The sequence below is a fragment of the Trachemys scripta genome, chromosome 10 (assembly GCF_013100865.1).
Source record: "Trachemys scripta elegans isolate TJP31775 chromosome 10, CAS_Tse_1.0, whole genome shotgun sequence".
NCBI lineage: Eukaryota > Metazoa > Chordata > Testudines > Emydidae > Trachemys > Trachemys scripta.
Genome location: NC_048307.1, coordinates 25,080,500 through 25,101,736, shown reverse-complemented (window position 1 = coordinate 25,101,736; position 21,237 = coordinate 25,080,500). Strand labels below are relative to the sequence as shown.

The window sequence follows — 21,237 nt, the reverse complement described above, 5'->3', positions numbered from 1 at the left end:
AAAACATTGAAATTGCTAATCTGGAATAAATTTGCCATATTTGCATGTTTATTGTACACCATAGAAGAAAATCTCTACACTGCCATCTTTCCTGTGTAGCAGGCATGAGTTTAACTTGACTGGTTAGCCTGCCTCTTTCACCTTACGTGCCTTTCCACTGGGCAAGGGCAGTTTTTCACTGTCTTTGATTCATAAGTTTTGCTTTATTGTCAAACCTGTGTTAATCTGCACATGAAATGTATGAAAATTGGTCTGTGTGCTTTCAGTTTGAATTCCTTAGAACGATAGTTTTGTCATGCAACCCGAAGACTCAGTATAATCCCATGCAGAAATCTGTTCCACTGCTGACCATCTTTGTGGACATGTGTGCAGTGAATAACCAGCTTGTTGACTTTCTGGTTTCAGGTAGGTTGGACTTCAAAGGAAGAGTCTTCTCCTGATTATATTTGTAATCAAGTGAGTCCCCTTTTCTTCAGAAAGCTGGATTTACCTCTATCTCAAACAGGACTTTTGAGTCTACAGCCACCGCCATATCTGAATGTTTCAGAAGCCGCAGGGAATTTATCTTCACAACACATTTGTGAAGCAGGGAAGTATTATTGCCTCCATTATACAGATGGGGAACTGAGGCGTTTAGGTGGTGTTGTGCTTAGTGTTGCAATGCCCAACTGACTTAGTAACTGAAGTCTCATTTCAAAAGGTATTTAGGTACTATGGGCCAAAATTCTATCGACAGTCCATGAGATTTAGGCACCCAAATGCTTAAATCCATTTTGAAAATGAGACTTTAGGCTTCTTTAAAAATCTGGGTCAGAGATTAAGTGACTTGTCCACACAAGGTCTGTGGTAGTGTAAGAAACCTCCCCTACACAGAACTTCTGAGTTCCAATCCTAATGTCTTAGCCACATGAAGATAGTATCTCTTGTGTTGTTTATGTGGATAGGATTATTCCTTTCCTAGTTTTAATCCTCTGGTACCTCCCATTTGAATTTTCCATTACCTGCCATATAACTTGCAGTCTGCCCCAACAGACTGACACTTAACCAAGGGGCCTTGCTGTAGAATTTAGATCCAGCTTCCCACAGAGTAAATGGGACTTTAATAGTACATGGAGTATTTAATAAGATGATTGTCCCCATCATTTGACTTTTGTTTCTTCACAGGAAATGACCAAGAAGTGAATGATGGGAGCAGAAAGTCAATATTCACTGATGGTAAAATGCTCTTTCAAAATGACTTTTTTACAGAACAGGTGGATGTAGTGATCTCAGGACCGGCTCCAGGCACCAGCTTGTCAAGCAGGTACTTGGGGCGGCCACTCCTGAGAGGGGCGGCACATCCGGCAATTCGGCAGACGGTCCTTCACTCCGGCTTGGAGCGAAGGACCTCCTGCCGAATTGCCGCCGCAGATCGCGATCGCAGCTTTTTTTGTGTGTGTTGTTTTGTTTTTGGGCTGCTTGGGGCGGCCAAAACCCTGGAGCTGGCCCTGAGTGTCCTGGTGACAGCCCTGCCTTATTCCTGACCAGGATTTTGGAACAATCATAGAAGAGACTGATTGCAATATCTGGAATGGATTCTTAGTTACCCCAACAGATTCCAGGGCAAGATTTTGGGAGTCTTGTTAAATAGCCAGTGCTGTGTGGCTGTTTATGCACCGCAGGCATGATTGATTGATGCAGCTTATAGTCATGTACCCCACTACTGAGTCTCAGTGCTTGGATTAAAGTGACTCACAGTCAGCTGGGATCCCAGTACTTGCAAAGGGGCTTTTGCAAGATGCTCCGGTAGGTCATTGACCTCCATGTTTTATGAGCCTATAGGGCCTGATTCTCATCTACATGAAGTTCTCTTTATGCTGCAGGAGTGGTGTAAAGGGCCCATAGTGTGTAAGGCAAATCCACTGGCTGTTTTTTTAACCTCTCTGATGCTCAACCCAGACCTTAGGGGAGGTTCTGTGCTGTACTTCCAAGATGCTCAGCATAGAATGTGCAGCCTGCCCAGGCGTTGTGGGGGCTAAGGTGGCTTTGAGCCCCCAGGGTCTGTCTAAGTTATGGCAGCCTCCATGGGCTGCCCCCTACGGGCTCCTGCACTGCCTGGAATCTCTGCTGGGCTGCACACAGTGGCCCTGCCCCTAACATGCCCTTTCCATTCTCAGCCCTGGACCAGGGCTTGTGGAGGGGTTCCTGGAAGCAGCCTTACAAGCTGCCGACCACAATGTCTGCAATGGCAGAATTCTTCCCTGGCGGGAGCTGTGGCTTTTAGGGCCCCTTTACACTGCCCCAGCCCTTTCACATGGGGTAAAAGATCCAGAGTGGGGGGTGGAAATCTCACCTCTTACATAAATGGTTGCGCTGAGGCTCAGACAACTGTGCAATGGGGCCGTTTTTTTAACAGACTCCCCCACCCCCTAATTTGGCCACCTGATAATCTTAACCGTAATATTGTTAAGGTAAGTGAGAAGAGGAGCATAGGGGAGCTAGGTGAACTTCTAGGAGCAGAACCATAAAATCGTGGTGCAGCTGAGTCAGGGAAAGGGCGTGGGGGGCGGGACATGAATGAGAGCCAGGGAGAAGGAAAGAGGCCGAGAGCTAGGCCTGTGTGATGGAAGTAGCTCAGACAGGAGTCCCTGGCCTATGCTATGCAAGAGCTCAGACTAGATGATTATAAAGCTCCCATCTGGCCTTAAAATCTATGAAATGGTGCAGGGGGATGCTGAAAAGTGTCCAGCTCTCTGCCCTTGCAGGGTCGTTCTCTGTAGTAGGATTTATTATTTTAGGTTTTAACTGATGAATACGGATAAAGCCCCCAGATACAGCAACAAACACACACATAGAAAAGAAAAGAAAAGAAAAGAAATCCGTGTTCTATCCAATAAACACCAGAAATAGTTACGGTACTTTGTTCCTAAGGAGCTTGTTGACACAACAGTAATTGGACTATGGGGGGGAGTGATGTCTAAAGTGCACTAATATGTTGCGTGTTAATTGGTCCATGTGGACCCTGCTGGAATCCACTACAAGTTCCATTGTGCTGTTTCAAAAAGCACTACATTAATCTCCTTGCAGTGTTTCCTAGTGCACTTTACTCATTACGGTATATACCTGTGTAATGAGTAATATATATGACTCATCACATACAAAGAGAGCCCCCCAAAATCCTGATTTTTGGATTCCTACAGAAAACAAAAAATTGCTAACCCCCTCCCACCCAAAAAAACCTTGGAAAAATTAAATTAATAAACACTGAAAAACAGAAGCCTTATCTCTAGTATACTCAGCACTGCTTTGTGTCCAATTCAGCCTTTTAAAATCTTTGTGCCCGAGTCTTGTTTCACACAAGATCTACACTGGTTTGTCTCCATTGACTACAATAAAATTTACTCCTGATTTTTGCTCTCCTAAGTGGGAGGAGAATCAGCCCCTCCCCCCTTTTTAAACAAACTGAGAATTTTTGTTTCTTTCTGGTGAGGAGATAAGAAGCAGAAACTCATAGCTGAGGTTTTCATCTCAGATGGAGTTTTCAAAGCTGGACAGTTTAAAGCAAACAAACAAAAGCCAACAATAATAAAACCCAATAAAAATAATTTGTCCTTTGAGTTGTGAACTGAGCCAATCTGATGTAGAATCATTGAGAGAATAAAGGCCCACAAACTCATTTTCAGAGAGAGACGTTTCAGAAGCTAGTGGCTCTATAAATAATGAGCTCTAGTTATATTGGTGATGCTGAGATTTTGTCTGGGAGTGGGGCAAGGGAGGGGACAGCAGGCAGAGAAGAGCTATTTGGGAGTGAATGAGTTCAGTGAACCATACAGTACATGATCTCCTTCTGGTAGTGTGTCCGCAGCTGAGAGAAAAAGCACAGGATGATCTGAGCCATATTTGGTTTGCTACAAGAGTTCACTTCAGCTCGAAATTAGTCATGAAGGCATAAATTAAATCAGCTCCCTGTAGGACTATACTTGTCAAGGTCTTTCTATAATGGTGACTCAAGACTTTTGTGAAGCCACTTCTGGGAGAGGCTTTGCAGAGGTCAGTGAGCACTGATCAATTGCTGAGGATGAAATTCACCTCTGTGCAGAGGGGCTGCAAGAGGGCTGTGAACCACACAAGTCCCACTTTGAGGGCTTACGCAGGGAGCAAGTAGTGAGTAGGCCTTGACTTGGTTCTCTGCATAAGGGAAAATTTCTCCCATGAGAATAGATCGTGCCCTGAGCAAGAAGTGTGTGGAAGGGGAAGAGCTCCAGATGTGTAGCATCCGCCCTCCTACCAACCCCACATTCCCGGTGAGGTGTGTAGCTGGGGGGCTACCGCTACTGTCCATGTTGTCATGCTTGGAAATGCCCATGTGGAATGGGCATGTAAAACAATGATCGTGTCAGCATTACATTAATTCTTCCACCAGCTGTGTGAAACCTCTCTGGGGTTGAAGGCAAGCAGAGAGCCCACCGGATGTTGCTATGCAGGCTGGGGTGGGTGAGGTGACCAGTGGGAAGCTGTGGAAAAGTTCCAGGGCATCTGTGAGGACCCCAAGACCCATGAGCTTAGATAGTCAAACTGTTTTACACAGTATACATGATCCCTGTACCATACCATGCATGGGAATTTGCAGATTCCTGCTCACTGTGTGGAAACTTTCCATGTAGGGGCTGATCTGGTCTCACCTATTCTCTACCTATGGCACATAATAATTTAGTCTCCTGTAATATTTTGGTCTAATTTCAGTTGCTAGGGTTAGCATGTGGGTGCTGGGTAGTGTGATGGGCTGCGATAGACAGGAAGTCAAACTGCATGTTCTGGTAGACCCTTGTGGCATTAAATTCTATGACTCTGTTGCCCAGTGTTCGGGTAGTTTGTCACCAGGATCTCACCTTCCCCCTGCCCTCCTCAGGCAGTCTCTGCTCATTCTTACTCCCATCTCTTTTACTTTAGGTCGGCATGATGTATGTATTTAACTCAATGTTCGGAATTGGAATCTTAGCCCTGCCCAAAGCCTTTGCTGATGCAGGCTGGCTGGCCAGCAGTGTTATCTTGGCACTTGCCATGGTGATGAGGTACAGTATAGAGAAACACCTTTTTACATGGTCTCTCCTTCCTATCCTAGGGTTTAGTTGGGACCCAGGCTTACTTTGAAACTCTTCTAACTTTGCTGTGTAACATGAAGTGGTGTCTGATAAAATGTATATGAACAATTCTGTAATTGTGAGATTCCTTTCTCAGGTTGTAAGCTCTTTGGAGCGGGGACCATTACCTCTTCTGTGTTTGTACAGCACCTAGCACAGCCAGGCCTGATCCTGATTGGGACTTTTGGTCACTATTGTAATAGAAATATTAAATTAGAATGATCTTTTTCTACTTAGAGTTTCTTAGGTAAAACATGGCCTCAGATACTGCATAGACACTGTGTGTGTGTGTGTGTGTGTGTGTGTGTGTGAGAGAGAGAGACAGACAGACAGACAGGGACAGGCCAGATGGCTACAGGAGAGTGATAGAAACAGATATATTAGCCCCAGGTTAAGTAGGTCCCCCTTCCCTGGGTAAGGTAACAGGGAAGATTCCAGAACAATCAGGAACTTTCTGGAAACAATTAAAGGAGAAGGCTGATTAGAACACCTGCAGCCAATCAAGAAGCTGCTAGAATCAATTAAGGCAGGCTAATCAGGGCACCTGGGTTTAAAAAGGAAGTCACTTCAGTTTGTGGTGTGCGTGTGAGGAGCTGGGAGCAAGAGGTGCAAGGAGCTGAGAGTGAGAGGGTGTGCTGCTGGAGGACTGAGGAGTACGAGTGTTATCAGACACCAGGAGGAAGGTCCTTTGAAGAGGATAAAGAAGGTGTTTGGAAGAGGCCAATGGGAAGTAGCCCAGGGAGTTGTAGCGGTCATGCAGCTGTTACACCAAATCCACCAATAAGCGCAGGATCCACCAAGGTAGAGGAGGAACTTTGTCACAATAGATATATAGACATTGCATATATGCATACTCACATGCAGTGCTATGTTTGCACATGCAGACTGGGTTCTGCTGTGTCTGTCTCCCTGAGCTGCATTCTCAAGTGCTTATTTGGGTGCCTGGGCAAAGTGTGTTTGTGAGGCTGTTTTGAGATTGTTCTGGTCATGTGGTATTAAGTGTTCACTTGTCCAGTTTAAAATTACTCTAGGGAAGGAAAATGGAAAGACTTCCAAGATTAAAATACCTGCACAGGCACATGGATTTGACAAGGTAGCATCTGGTCTTTGCACTGTCATGTGAGGAATGGGACAAAATCCTGAGTCCCGAGACTATAGGCCAGGGATGGGCATGCTTTTTGGCCCGAGGGCTGCATCTGGGAATAGAAATTGTATGGCGGGCCATGAATGCTCACAAAATTGGGATTGGGGTGCAGGAGGGGATGAGGGCTCTGGTTGGGGGTGCAGGCTCCAGGGTGGAGCCAGAAAAGAGAAGTTCAAGGTGCGGGAGGGGGCTCTGGGTTCGTATGGGGGAGGTGGGAGGGTGAGGGCTCCGGGCTCTGGGGTGGGGCTGGGGATGAGGAGCAGGGGGTTGGGGCACGGGAAGAGGCTCAGGGGTGCAGGCTCCGGGCGGCACTTACCTCAAGTGGATCCCAGAAGTAGCGGCATGTCCCTTCTCCAGCTCCTACGCGAGGCGCAGCTCCGGCAGCTCTGCATGTTCCCCCGTCCGCAGGCACCGCCCCTGCAGCTCCCATTGGCTGTGGTTCCCAGCCTATGGGAGCTGCAGGGGCAGCACTTGGGGTAGGGGCAGCGGAGGCCCCTGGCTGCCCCTATGCATAGGAGCCAGAGGGGGGGCCATGCCATTGCTTCCGGGAGCCACGTGGCACAGCACCCAACCCTGCTCCCCAGCTGGAGTGCCGGAGGGGGCCGTGCCGCTGCTTCTGGGAGTTGTGTGGAGTGGCCCTTAACCTTGCTTCCTGGCTGGAGCACTGGAGTGGGACAAGCCCCAGATCCTCCTCCCCAGTAGGAACTTGAGGGCTGGATTAAGATGGCTGGTGGGCCAGATGTGGCCAACGGGCCGTAGTTTGCCCATCCCTGCTATAGACTGAACAAAGCTATTGGCAAAGGACCTGCTCTGATTGCCCATCTTGTGTAGCAGTGTTGCTGTCCCTTCAGAATGCTGAAGTGCAAGATTATTATTACTAGTGCTGTTTATTATCTGCCAGCGCCCCCCGGTGGTAAGCAGTGTGCAAACCTAGAACAGAGTTCATATGTTTATAAACTTATTACAAAGAGCTTCCAATCTCTCTAAGGTAGATATACTGTCATATCTGAGTGCCTCACAGTCTTTAATGTATTCATCCTCACAACACCCTTGGAAGGCAGGGCTGTTATCCCCATTTTACAGAAGGGAAAGCAAGGCACAGCATCTAAGTGACTTGCCCAAGGTCACACAGGATGTCTGTGGCATGGCAGGAAAATGAACCAAGGTTTCTTGCATCCCAGGCTAGGACCCTGACCACTGGGCAATTCTTCCTTTCTTAGGTAACAACAGTATCTTTTTAACAGGACTATTATCAGCACTATAATGGTGGAAGGGCGTTTATTACAGAAAGATGGTGTCTGTTCCATCAATTGTTTTCCAGCGGTTATCTCAGAGATGGCTTGGGTTTTTTAATGGGAGAGGAGGACTCGGAGTGTCAAGCCACTGGCTTTGTAAATAAGTCAAGCTGTAAAAATAAAATTGAAAGGAATACTATGCTTTTGGCCATGGCCAGAATTTTTTGTTCGGGCTTCTAGGCTTTATTTGTAAAGCTCATGGTAGGATCCTTCTGATCTCCGAGTAAATTTTGCATAAACATAATTAGCGTCATAGTCATCTTGTCATGTGTTCTAAGCAGCATGTGTCGTGGAAGAACAAGAACTGTTCTTTTCAAACTTGAGACAAAAATAGATGGAGATTGACACTGGATCTCAGATCTGAGGCTTAGGTATCTAGATTACATAGGAATTTCTGGTCCTCCTCAGTGTTTAAAAAAAAAAAAAATCCTTAAACCCTACTGCCATCTAGAGGTGCAAATGGGAGAAAACAGACCCACATACTGCAAAAGCCCAACAGCTTCAGAATTTGTGAGGCTAATTTCCAGAGGTGTTTAAGTGTGCGTGACTGAGTGCAGTTCAGGAAGTGTGTATTCACTCATCCCATTCCAGATCGTACGATAGTATTCAGGCTACAAGAACGGAACGACATTTTCTGTTCTTACAATATTTTATTCTGAGGAGGATTCAGTTTCTGGCTTTGCCACTGACTTGCTGTGTGATCATGAGCAAGTTACTTTCCCTCTTCTGTGCCTTCCTTACTCCACCCACCCTCTGTCTTGTCTATTTAGAGCACAAACTCTTTGGGTTATGAGTAGTCTCTTGCTTTGTTTGTCTACAGCACCTAGCACAACGAGGCCCTGAATCTCATTTGGGCCTTTAGACGCAATTGTAATGCAAACGAAAGAACTATGAGGCTTGACATATCTTGTGCGATCTACTAGTTGAGACCATTGGAAATGACGGGTTCAGCCACAGGCTATGGTCTGTGCATACAGCACGTATGAGTCACAGCACCCTGTGAGTCTGCATAAATAGACGCAAAATGGCTGCTCAGCAGCAACAGGGACATGCCCACCTGCCTTACTGTACAAAACATGCTTTGCTCTGCACACATGCTGCATAGGCCTTTCGCCAGTGATCCTTATTACAAACATGGGCTCAAAGGAAAAACTTAGACTAGACATGAGATAAAGCCAGAACCTCCAGTCTGATCCCATTTGAGTTTCAGGGGGTATAGTTGGGGAAAAGGAAAGGCAGGTTGAGGTAAAAATCCCTGGGTTCTAACCTGCCGTAATGGGTTTGGTTCCAAATCAGGGCTATAAGAGGAAGAGGGCCTCTTTTCTATTTCCAGTTCAGATTCAGCTGACATTTCCCCCCCCAAAAAAAGCTGAAGGGATTTGAGGGGGTCAAATCCAAATGATGGGCCTGTTTCTCCTCTCGTTTACACTCAACTAAAATCAAGATTAACTCCACTGAAAACAATGGAGTTGCACTGATAAAATGAGAAGAATGAGGTCCTTAAAATCAGTGGCGTAGCCAGGTTCTAAGTGCAGGGGGAGCAAACATAAAAAAGGCGCCCCCCCTTGGCTCCTCCTCTGGTCACGCCCCCCTTGGCTCCTCCTCCAGCTGCTCCACGCCCCCCCCTTGGCTCCTCCGGCCGCGCTGCGTCCCCCCCTCGGAGGGGCTCGGTCCAGGGGGTGGGGACCGGGTGCGGCCTGGCTGAGCAAGTTTTTAGGGTGCGGTCGGGGGGGAGAGAAGAGGCGAGAAAGTTTCACGCGCCCCCGGGCAGGACTCACCAGCTGCCGAGCAACCTCGGAGGAAGCTATGACACCGCGCCCGGTGGCCACCGTGGGACAGGGAGGGGAGAGGTGCACGGGAAGCTCCAGGTGCGCTGGAGTCTCTGATGTGACGTGAGCGGGAAGTGGACGGTGGGTCCCTGACCACCCCCTCCCAGACACCCTGTTCATTGGGTCCGCGCTTACCTGGCTGCCCAGGTGCTTCTGATGAGCGACCTCCTCCTCCCCCACAGTGCCAGGACGCCCAGCTCCTGCTGGTTCCCGCTGAGTCCAGGGCGACCTAGGAGCCAGCTCCCCACGGGGAACAGCGACCAAACAGCCGGTACATCCCCCTGTGGGCGGCACTGCTCAGGGGGCACTTTGCACCTCACCCCCCTGAGAGCTGGAGCAGCAGCAGCACCCGTGCCCGGGCAGCAGCAGCACCTTCTCCCGTCCCTCACTTTCTTCCGCGCTCCGAGCCGGGCGCCCCGCTGCAGTCCCTCCACGCCGCGAAGCTGCCGGCGCTCTGCCTAGTGTCGGAAAGTCTTGAGCTACCGCCACAGCAGCTTCCCCCCTCCCGCTGCCGAGCCGCGCCGCGTCACGCAAGGACCCAGAGCTCTGGCAGCTCCCAGACACCCTGCTCATTGGCTCTCCCGCCACTGACCTCACTGGAACCACTTACGCTCACCGCCGGCCTCGCCTAGGGATTCTTTAGTATAGGGATGCCTGCTGGCGCCATGGTAACCCCTAACTAAGGCGCCACTTTTGAAAAATGTGCTGAGGGGAAGCGGCTGCTTTCCCTGCAAGCCCCCCAGCTATGCTACTGCTTAAAATCCAGCCATGATTTTACCTGGAAAACCAAATTCCAGGCTAAATTAATTCAGATCCAGATCTAAACTTCTCCTCATTGTCCCATCTCAGTTAAAGGTCTGAGTGAGATGAATGAATTGTTAGGGCTATTTTTGCAGTATCTTGTAATGAATGAAGCAAGCATGCAATATTCCAGAATCAATGTCTCTTGCATTTTTCCTCTAGTTACATAACTGTGACCTTCCTGATTGAAGTAATGTCCTCTGCAAATGCAAGAGTTGTTTGGGACAGGAGTAATGACAGCCACAAAGAGGTGAATCTCTTTTTTTTTTTTTTTTTTTTTTTACAGTTTTTAAGTATTTTCCCTGAGGTTAAATTAGTGCCTCTCTCCATTTGTGATGAGCCATGGCGCTCAAGCGAGTAACCCTGGGGGCAGGGCCTTTTAAGGAAGGGTCTTTGACTCTGCACCTTTGCTTCTCTGCCTCTATCAGTTTCCAGATTTGTTGACCTTTGGACTCTACTGCAAATACGATTTTTAAAATTTCAGTCAAAAATTATCATTGAAACTTTCTCAATGTCTTTGATCAGCTGTATCCAGGACAGATTCCCAAAGGTAGTGGTTACTTCCCTGGAACTCAATTCAAGAGATCTGGGCTCTTCTCCAGACTGTGTGACCTCGGGCAAGTCACCTCCTCTCTCTGACCTCAATTCCCCACCTGTACAGTGTGGGTGATAACACTTCTTTTCTCCCATCCTTTGTTTGTCTTGTCTATTTAGATCATAAACTCTTGGGGGCAGGAACTGTTACTTGCTATGTTTGTACAGTGCCTGCCTTAGGTGCTGCTGTAATGCAAACAATAAATAACCACATTCACAGTGTATCCCGAAAGTCAACAAATCTGCTGCGTAGGTATGTATGTACTGATATGAGCTACATGCACACTTATAAAATGTGTCTGTAATATGTAGACTGAATTACTTTGTAATCTTGCCTTTTGCAGCTGGCTAGTTGCTGTAGGTGGGATTTGAATAAGGAGAGCACGGTGACCTTGTGGACAAGTTCAGGCAGAGTGCCTCATGCACAAAGACAGCACAGGGAGGTGTTTGCTGGAGTAGAGAACAAACAGCATGTCAAAGCCAGCGGAGTTATTTTAATTAAAATGCCAAAATATCTCTGTCCCCAAAGCTTTTAGTCTAACTCTTTTTTCTCTAACCATAGGTATAGGGCCTGTGACTTCTGCTTGTATTAATGTAACATGAAAGTCTCCAGTCACTGCATGTGGACTTTGTGAATAACAGAACAGAGCAAAGTGGCTTTTTTATTCCTATGCAATGCTTGGAGTGAGTTCGTCTGGATGATTTGTGCTTATCTAAAATAGTTACTGCTTCAGTAGCCTCATCTTGGCTTGTATGGAGTGTTTCATGTAGTTCAAAAGATATTGTATCCAGTAACATCCCCATTCATCATTTCATTAAACTACAAAAAAGCCCATTAACCTAATGTTAAAAGTCTTGCTTAGAGCCAAAAAAGCAAGAGCTCTGAGTTAATGGCAAAACTTGGGGCTGATGAGCTCTTCCTTAACTTAACGATGTATGTGGCTATTGTAGCAAGCCACTGCATCCTACCTAGCCTTCTCCCCCTGCTTCCCCAGCAAGAAAACAAATAGAAGGCGTAAAGGTTTCATGAAAGTGTAGGAGATGCATCATTCAGCACGTGTGCCTTGTGTGTTGACTATATAATGGCTTATTGTACAGATCTGTTCTATGCTGTTCTGTAATATATGTACTGTTTATATGGAGCCTGATCCAAAACCCACTGAAGTCAATGGGAGTCTCTCTGTTGACTTTAATGAGTGTAGGTCTGGTTTTAGGGCATGAGCTATAGCCCATTGAAACCATTGACAAGACACACATTGACTACACTGAGCTTTGGATTTAGGCCCTTGATTTCGTAGATGTATGTACACAAATATCAATATTTTGAAATTAAATTCTTGACTAAAATCGCAAACGACAGACCAAACTCTTAAAAAAAAAATCATGCAAAGTTCCAGCACGTTCATAGGCTAGTTTGACCCATACACTTGTCTTATATACTTTTTTCCATATTTTTTTTTTTACAAATTAAATCTACACATAATGATTGAATTTTGTACTGTTTCACTTTACAAGCAGTGCGAAGGTTGAATCACACGCAGATGACACTATGCAACAGTGGATGTATAATTCTGAATACTTAAGATTATAGCTGTATTGAATATTGCAATCAACTGTAGTGCCATGCTCGACACACATGAATCAGCTCTTCTGTGGAATGTGGACATCAGTGTAGCTATATTGATATACACTGGCTGAGGACTTGGCCTTAATTTTTACTATATTTATGGCTCTGCAAAGCTCCACTGACTTTCCTCTTTGCATTTTTAGAATGAAATGATGTTGAAAGAAAATATTCCCATGTCTGCAAAGAGAGGAGAAGAGTCCACCCAGTCAAAGACTCTTCGTTCAGTAAGTTTCCCTTCAGTAAGAATTTTTCTTTTCTTTTGCTTGAAAGGGTAAGGGCAGGGCATCCCTTATTCTTCATTATAGCTCCGCGGATCCTCTCTGTTATCAAACATCTCACCAGAGCTACCATCCTTTTAGCTGAGAGCACTGAGAGGTTCAGAGCCGATTGATCCTAGTTCCCAGCTGGTAAGTAGATGGTTCTATTGCACCATAGCATACAGGAGGAAGAACTGGTGCCATGTCTCCAACTTCTGATGGATGTGGTGAGCCCACACAATTTTCCTTGTATCTATTTTGTCTTTGAATTTGGATTCTGCTATAGAAGTCTGAACCTAAACAGTGTGACCTCTTAAACAACCTTTGAACCAGGGATGGCTGTTTTGTTCCTATGCAAATGAGACCTTTTAAAAATGTCAAGATACCTCCAGAATAGTCAATAGCTAAATGGTTAGGGCACCTCACAAACTCCTGCTGTACCTGATCTGGTCTCTGACTTCCTAGATTAGTGCTCTAACCACTGGGCTATTTGCTATTTTAGGGTGAGTCTCTCTGTCTCAGAGGCCAGAAATTCCATCCTGGACGTGAAGAAAGTTTTGATGAAACAATACGTTTTTGCAAAAAAAAAAAAAATTTTTTTTTTTTTTTTGTGGACCAAAAAAGTTTTGTTGAAACTTTTGGACCAGCTCTACTTTGAACCAAATATAACCCAAAGTATAGAGAAGAATCTAGCTAGTACTACTGTATTATCGTCTTGAAGTCATATGGAGTCTCAACCTGCTCTGAAGTCAGTGGAAAGACTCTTAGTGATTTCAATAGACATTGAACCATGCCTTTTAGTCTTACCCACTAATCACATGAATTTAGCTTTTGAGAGCCAACTGGTAAATCTGAATATTAGGAATTGACTCAAATCCATCAATTATGCAGGACGTAATAAAATGCTTCTCATTTCAGATACATTTTCCTATAGGGCTGGTGAGCCTGTGGAATTATCAATTCTACAGGGAGAATGAATAATTTTATTTTTTATTCCAAGGGTGTGTATGACTATATTATGGTATACAACACACATATTGTACAAATATATATACACAATAAATATACATTACTGTATATAATAACCTGAAGGTAAAAAAATCTGGTGTGTGTGTACATACATATATAGGATGTATATTATTATGTGATTATATCATGACTTAAGAGGAAGCTATTTGGCTAGTAACAAGAGAAATTAAAAAGTGAGTGATTCACTACAGAGGCCTTCTGAATACGGAATGTAAAGTACATAGAGGTCCCTTAAGTGATGTAGGAGCCCCATTAAGCAACCTCCTCTGTGCTAACAATATGAATCTGATTTAATTGGACTAGTCTACTGCCTCCAGCCTCAATGAAAACTGACACCAGGACCTGACTAGTGCCTGGAAAGCAGGCTTGTTTGTAGAGTCAATGAACAGCTGCTGCAGCTGGGAAGAGAAAGTGCTGAATCAGCAAGTTTTTGACATTGAAAGCATCCTGTTAGTCATACTGAGATTAGCCGTGAAAAGGGCCCTTTTGTGCTATAAATGTCTTTCAATTCTGTTGGAGGCAATGTTTGGGCCCTGCCAAGCCTATGGTGCCTTAGGATCCTTGGAGGTGAGACCTCCGAAGATTTCTCTTCACACACACACTCCCCTCAGTTACGTTTGGGACATATCCCCAAAGAATCACCTTGCTAAGGAACACTTCCCAGAATCCCTAGGCCTGCTCTGTGCAGAGTAGTGTGATAAAAGACTGTTATGCCTGGGGAGGGTTTTTTCAGGCCCAGTCTGTTTTGCAGTCCCAGTCAAAAATGCTAATGCCAGCTCTAAACTCTGCACCCACAGCAGTGTCCAATTCCAAAGGTGATGCCCAGTTGAGGGTTATGTGCTCATGTTTAGTGTACATGTAACAACCCCTCTCCCATCCCACATGGGTTGCCATCAGGATTTGAATTGAGAATCTTCAACACCACAACAACAAACTTCTACCACTTGAGCTAAAAGAGTATCTCCCTGGTCTTTTATAAATAGTAAGTTGTTGTCCTCTAGTGGAATGCAATACCCGCTTTGCCAGTGTGTTACATAGAGTGCACATGACCAGAAAATGGTTCTGTCCCTTTTATATTCTCTTGAAGGAATCCTCATCAAAGTACATTTGCTGCTGCTATTGCCTGCCAGATGATCCAAAGCCAAGTGTGTTTGATATAAATGAGCTGCTTTCTCTGACTGACCTGACCAAGATGTACTTCAGTACGGGTAGGTTTCCTGGATGTATTTTGCTTTCCTATTTTGCTTTGGAACTGATTCTCTGGGAAACTTTCAGAGTTATTCTCTCTATGTCCACCTTCACAGGCTGGAGCTGGATGAGATTGTGGCAGCTTAGTCTGTTACCAGTGCGTTCAGCAGAGCACTTTACAAATGTAACCAGAATTGGGAATTGTGGGTACAAGTAATTGCATTTCTTGAAAGTTTTTGTCAGTGAAACACCATACAAAGCACTTTCGGACCCAAACCAAGCCAGTTTCTGAAGCTGAATTCTTCCCAAAATCCTCTAAACTTACTCTGCTGCGATGTCCTAGAAGTTCCAAACTTTCTTGTTGGATATGTTTCCATTGGTTCCCTCGCTTCACGGTCTTTCATCAAGGTCTTGTTACATTCCTAGATGGTGTCTCATGAGCATATGTTGTGAGGCGAGCTGATTGAAAAATGGAATTTCCATCCTGCAGGAAAGTCTGTTGTTTTGCCATTTTGAAGTGGTACATCCAGATTGGGAGAAAATAGCAAAACTTTTTGAGGATGAAGGATTCTGAAAATATTTAATTTGCAAATGTCAGTGTTTTATTTTGGATCAACATCAATCTCTATGTCTGAGCTGCCATGGTGCCTTGTGGGATTTGCAGTTTTAGGTCCTTTATGCCCTCCTTCACCCATATGGGCCTTGCTCCATGACTGCAGTATATCTCCCATGATGCACTGTGGTCTCTCCCTGTGACTAAATCTCCATGGGACTCCCATGATGCACTTCCTTTTGTAGCACTCTTAGCCTCTTCTCATACTCAAAGAGAGAGGCAATCTAGCATTCCACTGCTGCCCTCCTCACATAATCCATTCCATCATAAGTCTTGATAGTTCTAGCATCGGTAACTTTTCTCCAGTAGACGTGGAAATTCCATGAACTCCAGGCGACTTGGATCAGGCTTCAGTTCCCCGAGTGCTGGCTCCCATAGCGAGCTGCTTGTGAAGGAGGTATATAGAAAGAAACGGACAGAAAACTTGGCAGCTGATAACAGAGCAGCTGTATTTGCTATTTTCAAATGACAAAATAGAAAGCAAGGTAACTTTAAAATGATGCACAGGGTGAAACAACTTTAAAAGCAGGGATGCAGTGTATAGCAACATTGCTGTTCACACAATGCTGAAAGATGAGGTACTATTTTTGTACACACTTAAGCTGATTATATTAATCTTGACTTGAAAATCAGAGGACATCTGAGCCATATACTACACAAAGGAGACATATTTTGAATTGACTCCAATGGGCTCTCTGCTTGGTGACTTTTCAGCTGAAGGTCCTATTTTCAGGGCCGCCCAGAGGATTCAGGGGGCCTGGGGCAAAGCAATTTCGGGGGCCCCTTCCATATAAAAAAATTGCAATACTATAGAATACTATATTCTTGTGGGGGGCCCCTGCAGAGCCCGGGGTCTGGGGCAAATTGAGAATGGCTGGCTAGTGTGATGTCACAGGCCTGCTGTGTTTGGGGAAGAATTTTGACTGAACAATTTTCTGTTCTCCGTGTATATAGCGAACCATGTTCACAAAAGTATCCCGGGCCAGATCCTTAGCTGTTTAAACTGGTAGCTTCATAGACTTCAATGGCATTAAACCAGTTTACATCAGCTACGGAACTGGCCCCCATATGTAAAATACAGGCACTTATGCAAGGCAGAATATCCTGTAGAGATAAGTGTAACTTTGGCAAGTGGGTGAATGTTTTAGTATAGTCAAAGTGAAATCAAACTACTGATTTTTCACAAGAAATTAAAAACAAACACAACTAAAAAGAAATCTGCACAGGCCCAAACTGCACTAACAGGAACCACCTAAGTATCTGAGCCCCTCCAATTCTTTCATGTGTTTATTCTCACAACACCCTTGTAATGTAGGAAGTGAGGTGGGAAACTGAGCCAGAGTGACTTGCCTAATGTGTGTGTGTGTGTGTGTGTGTCTCTCTCTCACACACACACACACACACACACACACACACACACACACACACACACACACACACAGAGTCTGTGGCAGAGCTGAGTCTAGATTATCCTATCCAAGTCTAGATTAGCACCCTAGCCACTGGACCATCCTTCCTCGCATGGACTTCCTCTTTCAATACACCTTATGGGGATGCCCTTGAAATTTTGTTTGCTGCTGTCTTTGGAAGTCATTGGCAGTGCTCCTTAATGGCACTGTGATTGTGGGGCTACAGATCCAGTGCCTGTTCCAGTATCTAAAGTAATCCTCCCCCCAAGAGTCTTTGTGAACGGTCCAAAAAATATGTCATAAATAAAACGCAACCTGGTGGTACTCCTGACAGAATTCTGCACCCCTGTAGGGGTGCAGAATTCAAATGGTCTGCAAATTTCTGTGCCTCCTCCCCCTCCACACACCCGCCCCCCCGTGACGGTGCTGCCCATGGGAGCCAGCTGAGGTCACTCAATTAGGGTGAACTGCAAACAAAATGGGGCAGACAAACCCCAAACGCTGGTGGTTATTCCAATACTTAGATTTACCAAGCCAGCACAAAACAGCTTCTATAGTACCTTACTGGTTACTTAGAAGTCCAAACAACGCAGTTCCCTTAAAGAACCCAGCCTCAGGCCTCCGTCCAGACACACCTGTCAAACATATGATGATGATGATTACTGAAAATCTTATCTCATCATATAAAAGAAAAGGTTCTTCCAATCCCAAAGAATCAGCCACATACCCAGGTTCAATTACAACTTAGATTTTACCCAAAATACACGCTAATAGCCAATTCTTATTAACTAAGCTAAAATTTATTAAAAAAGAAAGAGTTGGTTAAAAGATCAATATACATACAGACTTGAATTTAATTCTTGAGGTTCAGATACATAGCAGAGGTGAGCTTGTAGTTGCCAAAAGTCCTTTCAGCTATAGTCCATAGGTTTTTTTTTCCCTCTTACTTAATTGGCCTCTCAGAGTTGGTAAGACAACTCCCACCTGTTTATGCTCTCTGTATGTGTGTGTATATATATCTCCTCAATATTTATTCCACTCTATATGCATCCGAAGAAGTGGGCTGTAGTCCACGAAAGCTTATGCTCTAATAAATTTGTTAGTCTCTAAGGTGCCACAAGTACTCCTGTTCTTTTTGCGGATACAGACTAACACGGCTGCTACTCTGAAACCAGTCCATAGGTTATAGTTCAATGTCCATATTCAGGGTGGCTCCAGTCAATGACTGAGGATCTCAATCCTTGTGGCTTAAGGTTTCCCCCTTTTAAACCCAAAGCAGATCTGAGATGAAGTAGGATTGTGTCCCAGGGTTCTTATACATTTCCAGCAACCTTTCGGCCTGAGAAAATAATAGGCTTAACTCTCCTTCCAAACATCCTGGCAATTAGCACAGGGTAATTTATTCATTAAACAGTTCAGATACAGGTTACCACAACCTTCAAAGAGACACATAGACAATGAAACTGTTTCACTAAAGTATCATCATAAATGTTAATATTCCTTTTTTGATCTTTGAATTAAAGTTATAGCAATAGACAAGACTTGTTTGCTTACATCACAAGACCTGAGCAAACATCTACCCTTGAGATCTCTAACAATGCAGACTTGCATTTCAAAGCTCTATTTATTTACCTATCTTCCTAGCCAGTCTCTAAAGTTCATGGGTCAGGTCAGTCGGTGAGTTAATTAACTCTTTCTGGCCCTGTCATCTTTCAATGAGATATTATATCACACTCCTAACATCACACCCCCATGCAGAAAAATGAAAATGAAATCTGCGGGGGAACACGCATCTCTTCCCCAGCAGTCCAGGCAGTGCGTCTGTTCCAGCATGCCTGGAGCAGCCTCAGAGATGCAAATCGCTGCAGAGGGAGGGGGGCTGGGCAGGCATGCCTCTGAGGGAGATGTTGATCACCATCAGGGGGTGGCTCACCAGGGGTGGGGAGGGATAGGTCTTTTTATTATACACAAGGAAGGCTATGTTCCTGAGGCAGAAATGTAGCACCCTGCCTGCTAGTTAATTGATCTCATTTTTTGAGCCTGCCTGCGTAGTAACATTGTTAATGTTCTTAATGTTAGTTAACTTTTCCCAATCTGTCAATTCCCCCAGCAGCATGAAACCTGTAAACGTTTTAAGGCCCCTACATTGCCAAAGTGATGTAGAGCTTTATAAATGACAGTAAGGGAATCAGCTAGGAAGATCTATGTGCTTTCTCACTTTTTTCCTGTGCCAAAGTAGCACAATGGGGTTAGATTACAGCTCAGGATTTATTTTACTTACCCATTAAAAAAAAAGACTTTAAGGGCAAATAAAACATTTACTAAGCAGTCAATAAAATGTCAGGACAATCAGAAGCAAACACTTCCCAAAGTACCCAGCGAGGTCCAGGACAACGATTAGTAATACTATATGACTTTCATGTGTGAAAGTCTGAGTAATTTAAAATGACATTTTTTTTGGCTGTTTGGTGTTCTGTAATGTAATTTAAATGAAAATCCAGGATTATAACTGCAATGCAGAGTATTAGTTAACTTTCATGTGTTTAGGAAATGCTGAATAGTTACTGTGACTATTTCTTTTCTGTATTGTAGTTTAAATAAATTACCAAAACAATTGAAACTGGTGTGATCATATTGCATTATTTTGTCAAATAAAATATGCTGAATTTTTAATTTTTTTGGCACAGAATTTTTAATTTTTGGCCCAGAATCCCCCCAGGAGTACCTGGTGGGAACAGATGACAAGAAAGGTATTTGTATGAGTTGCATGACTTTGCTTAGAGGCAGGGGTGTAGCCATGGGTGGGTTGTGGCCCACCCACTTAGCATCTAGGCTCCACCCAAATCTGAGCAGGGGTGTAGTGCTGCCAAAGCAGCCCCGAGCGTCACTCAGGCACCTGAAATCCAGGACAGAGCTATGCGCCCACCCTTCAGAAAGCTATGCTCTGACAGCTCTGCCTTGCCATTTTTTGAGCTATGGGGCAGAGGGCCCCTCTCTGGGATGCCCAGCAGGAGCACTGACTGGCATGCAGCAGCCATACACAACGAAGCGGAGAGGAGAGCACTGCAGAGACACATCAGTGCCTCAGCTGTTCTGCCACCCCGCTTTCCTCCGCCCGGCTGTACCATCGGGCCGCTAATGTGCAAGGGTGGGGAAAGGAGGTAATGGGAACCACCACCCACGCGCGGGGTCTGGGCCCTCCCCCACGCAAAATTCAGAGTGGCCATTTGTGCTGGGAAATGAACCCTGTGAGGGGTGGCTGCCGCATCTTTCCCCCCTCCTGCCCGCTGCTGAATGGGGAATGGTTGGGCCCCCACTGGCTGCTGCTCTGAGGGGAAGGGGGTAGCAGGCATGCGGGAGTGCTGGGCCGGGTCCTTGCTGGGTTCAATAACGCCCAGCGTCGCGTTTGGCCCCTGTGCGTGCGGAGCGAGGAGGTGGCGCCAGGGCTCTCCCCAGGACAGGTGAGCTGAGAAGGAGCTGCTGGCGGTGATTGCCCAAGATGAGGAATGTGCATGCTCAGCTCGGCAGGTGAAGCCCTGTGTCTGGGGGCACCAGGGCTAGGAGGAGAGCGTGGCATCAGGGGAGAATCTGAGCTAGCACAGTCTGTCATTGCCTGTCTACCCGAAAGTCGGGGTTCACCCAAATTTCCACTCCTAGCTATGCCACTGCTTAGAGGTAATGAGGATGCACATTGTCTCCCCCTCCGTTCTCCTGCCTTAGAGTGGAGTGATCCTCTAAATCATGGAAACAAAGGGTCAGATCCTTAGCGGGTGGAAAATGGCCAATCTCCTTTGAAGTCAAGCTCAGCCTTGAGATTCATATCCCCTCCCTCTGCATACTAACAATCTCCCGTTCTCCATCTCTCCTTCCACGTGTGCCCATGACCAGATCCTCAGCTGATGTGAATCCAATCCTTCCATTTGAGCAGAGGATCAGTCCCATACTGTTTTATTTATACTGCTGTCTGTGGTTACACCTGCAAACAGAGGAAACCCGTATAGTTCTAATCTATAGATCTAGCTGTGTATTTTGCTTCTGACTGTCTTAGGGTTACCATATCTCATAAATAAAAAAAGAGGACCCTCCACGGGCCCTGGCCACGCCCATTTCCCCACCCCTAGCCCCGCCCCAACTCCGCCTCTTCCCCACCCTAACTCCGCCCCCTCCTCCCTCCCACTCCCAGCCAGGGGGAAAGGGCTGCCCCAGTGCTACCGGCTTCAGGGTTTGCCGGGCAGCCCCCAGACCCTGCTCCCCCAGCCGGCGCTTCCCCAGCGCAGCTGGAGCCCGGGAGGGGAAGCGCTCAGCCGGGGGCGCAGGGTCTGGAGGCTGCC

General features: G+C 45.7%; 1 protein-coding gene across 1 annotated transcript in view; it reads left to right on the top strand.

Moving 5' to 3' along the window:
• The first annotated feature begins 417 nt into the window (after positions 1 to 417).
• LOC117883859 (transmembrane protein 104-like) overlaps positions 418 to 21,237 on the top strand; it is a 63,495-nt gene continuing 42,675 nt past the window's right edge. Inside the window, exons 1-5 of the mRNA XM_034783674.1 lie at positions 418 to 1,215; positions 4,930 to 5,051; positions 10,352 to 10,439; positions 12,554 to 12,634; positions 14,784 to 14,904. Coding sequence (XP_034639565.1) covers positions 1,183 to 1,215; positions 4,930 to 5,051; positions 10,352 to 10,439; positions 12,554 to 12,634; positions 14,784 to 14,904 — 445 coding nt within the window. The 5' untranslated portion in view covers positions 418 to 1,182. The remainder of the gene's footprint in view (positions 1,216 to 4,929; positions 5,052 to 10,351; positions 10,440 to 12,553; positions 12,635 to 14,783; positions 14,905 to 21,237) is intronic.